Raw genomic sequence first — 2,500 nt, forward strand, 5'->3', positions numbered from 1 at the left:
GTGGAAAATGTTTAATTGAACTATTTCATTACGCGGAAGTTTACGTCCCCCTTGCAGAATCCAAAATATGTGTATCAGAGAAGCCTTTCTTTTCCTCCTTTAAAAAATAGGGGACCGCAGAGATGAAACGCAAGACTGGAGACGGCGCGGCCCCTCCTGCCACCCTTTGCCCACCTCTGAACCGCGCCAGGGGCGGGCCGGGGCGGCTCCCACACCTGTCGGCCGGGCCGTGGGCCAGGGTTTGGGGCATCTGGAAGCCCCCCCTTCCCAGAGCACCTGCTGCCCCCAAACCGGAACCAGCCCGGTGGCGGCCCCCCCGCGGACAGGGCGCCACTTGCCCTTTTACTAACCTTGGGTAACCTTTCGGGATCACCCGGATGTCTTGGGATCACTTTCTGCAACCTCTGAAAGCCGTAATCTATGGTTGGTTCATTAAGGGCTGTAACAGGACACAGAAATGCAGGTCAGGTTAATTACTTTTATGCCATCCATTACTCGTTTATTGCACGCTTACAAATAAGTGTGTGATTCTCCTGTTCTGACGCTCTTGAAGGCAAGCACCCCTGAAAGCTAGCTCTGTCCTAAGGAGTAGGTTTCCCCCTTTCTTTTGCACATAAAAGCAATGATTATTTCTAATCTATAATTAGACTGGAGGAAAGTCAAAGGGTTACTCAATATATTGTAAAAATGGGAGAGCAGTCAGAAAGTTGCAGGTCTCGGGGCCATATACAGCCATCACCATGGTCGCCATCGCTGTCTACATTACACAGGGCCTTCCACACCGGCGGGGGATTTATGGGAAACTGGCAATTATGACACATGTCCAGCTATTGCTAGCTTCAGATTTATCCCTGTGGTCCTTTTTTGTCTAGCATATTGCCTGAGCACAAACTAGGCAGGGGGAGCACTTATTCTCGCAAAGCTTTAATAATCTGTGAATGGCTGACTACAAACTGATGTAGGGCACTATCATTCCACCAGCCTCACGAAATTGCTGGCCACAAATAGTAATTAATCTTTTTATCCCTCAAATTGTAATTTTGACTATGAACTGTGCGCGGCCATAAATCAGCGGCACGCGCGCTGTGTACGGTGCATGAATCACGGCCGGGGCTCCGTCCGACTGCAGCCTCTGTGTTTAACAAGCTTTATAAGGAGCCATTGGGCTTTATTATGGCTCTGCCTGACTCCAACAAAAACTGAGCCCGGAGGCCCGGGGACGCGAGTTAAGATGAAAATACTTATTAGAGTACATTACTTCTTGATGTAGATATCGTTTTCCGTGGAGTAACGCCACGGTGCATGGCGCGACATAAATCAGGGGGTTTTCTGAGACTAATAAGACCTGCCGCCATCTATTCATTACTCAGCCCGCAATTTGGGCCATCACTCATTAGTCAGCACGTAATTTGATGATTAACACCACCCAACTCAGCAGGTCTGCGGAGCGCCGGGAACACAAAGGCTACAGCTTCAAGGAGCAAGGTTAGAGGCTGCCTTTGAAAGTGCTTTCCGGAATAATTGGTCACCGTTATCCTCGAGTGCTCGGGCTGCTGGTGTCAACACCCACAGCGGGTCTCGTAAGCGCCACCGGAAGACTTGCACGTACACTCGATAACGCACCCGAAAGTTGAGGACCACAATACGATCTGACATTCCATCATACATGCCGGAGACAAAGGTCCGCACAGGAATGTGAAGTAAGACATTTTCTTGTTAATAAAGCATTGATCCGACATATTGATTTTACATGACATGGCTTTTGCTGCGATTTTGCCCTCCTTTTCCTTTGCAAACAGTAAAGCTCTTCAAAATGCCTCGGCGTATGTGACACGGCAAAATTTCTAACTCTCTGTGATGTAAATTCTATATGTGTAAAACCACTTCATAATCAAACCATTAATCATCAGAAGCTGTCAGCGGTGACTTGGGGGACAATTTGTCATGTCTCTGCCTGGCCGGGACAAGGGTGTCAGGCGAAAGTGCAGTGCGGGGAGCCGGGTGGATGGGCCTCACCCAGCGACTTGGCCCAAAACAGGATCCGGTGAAGTCTTACGTTTCTTGACTGGGGAACAAAAAAGGTGGCCCACTGTGCATCCCTAACACGCCAGGTTTCTCCTCTCCCCCAGCTAATCGCCATCACTGTTTGACTTAATGAATCGGCCTGATGAAAGGTGATCAGAAAAGATAGATGGGCGGCCGCTATTGATTTCATGCAAATGCCCTGACAGGTGATAGACGCTTTAATGCAAGCTTTCAGAAGCTTTATGACTTGTAATAACCATACGCTCTCATTCTGGGGGAGACATTCCCGATGTTTCAGTTGAATTGACATTCTCCTTCTAGGACCAAAAAGATCTTAAAGCAGTAGAAAAAACACGAGGGTACCGTTCACCTCCCGCTTCAGCCCAAAGAGCGTTTACGTCTCGAGCGCACTGCCAAGAACGAGGTCGGACGTTCGGAAGATGACATGCCATCCTACGACTGTAGGTCTCGCCGT

At 49.0% G+C, this 2,500-nt stretch overlaps 1 protein-coding gene across 12 annotated transcripts in view; it reads right to left on the reverse strand.

Annotated features, from left to right (window-relative positions):
- The window catches only part of EBF3 (EBF transcription factor 3), a 117,454-nt gene that overhangs the window by 12,402 nt on the left and 102,552 nt on the right, over positions 1–2,500 (reverse strand). For all 12 annotated transcript variants that reach the window (XM_082407391.1, XM_082407389.1, XM_082407388.1 and 9 more), the window contains one exon: positions 351–439. In XM_082407391.1, the coding sequence (XP_082263517.1) occupies positions 351–439 (89 nt within the window). The remainder of the gene's footprint in view (positions 1–350; positions 440–2,500) is intronic.

Source organism: Balaenoptera borealis, assembly GCF_965194805.1.
Source record: "Balaenoptera borealis genome assembly, chromosome: 10".
Classification (NCBI taxonomy): Eukaryota; Metazoa; Chordata; class Mammalia; order Artiodactyla; family Balaenopteridae; genus Balaenoptera; species Balaenoptera borealis.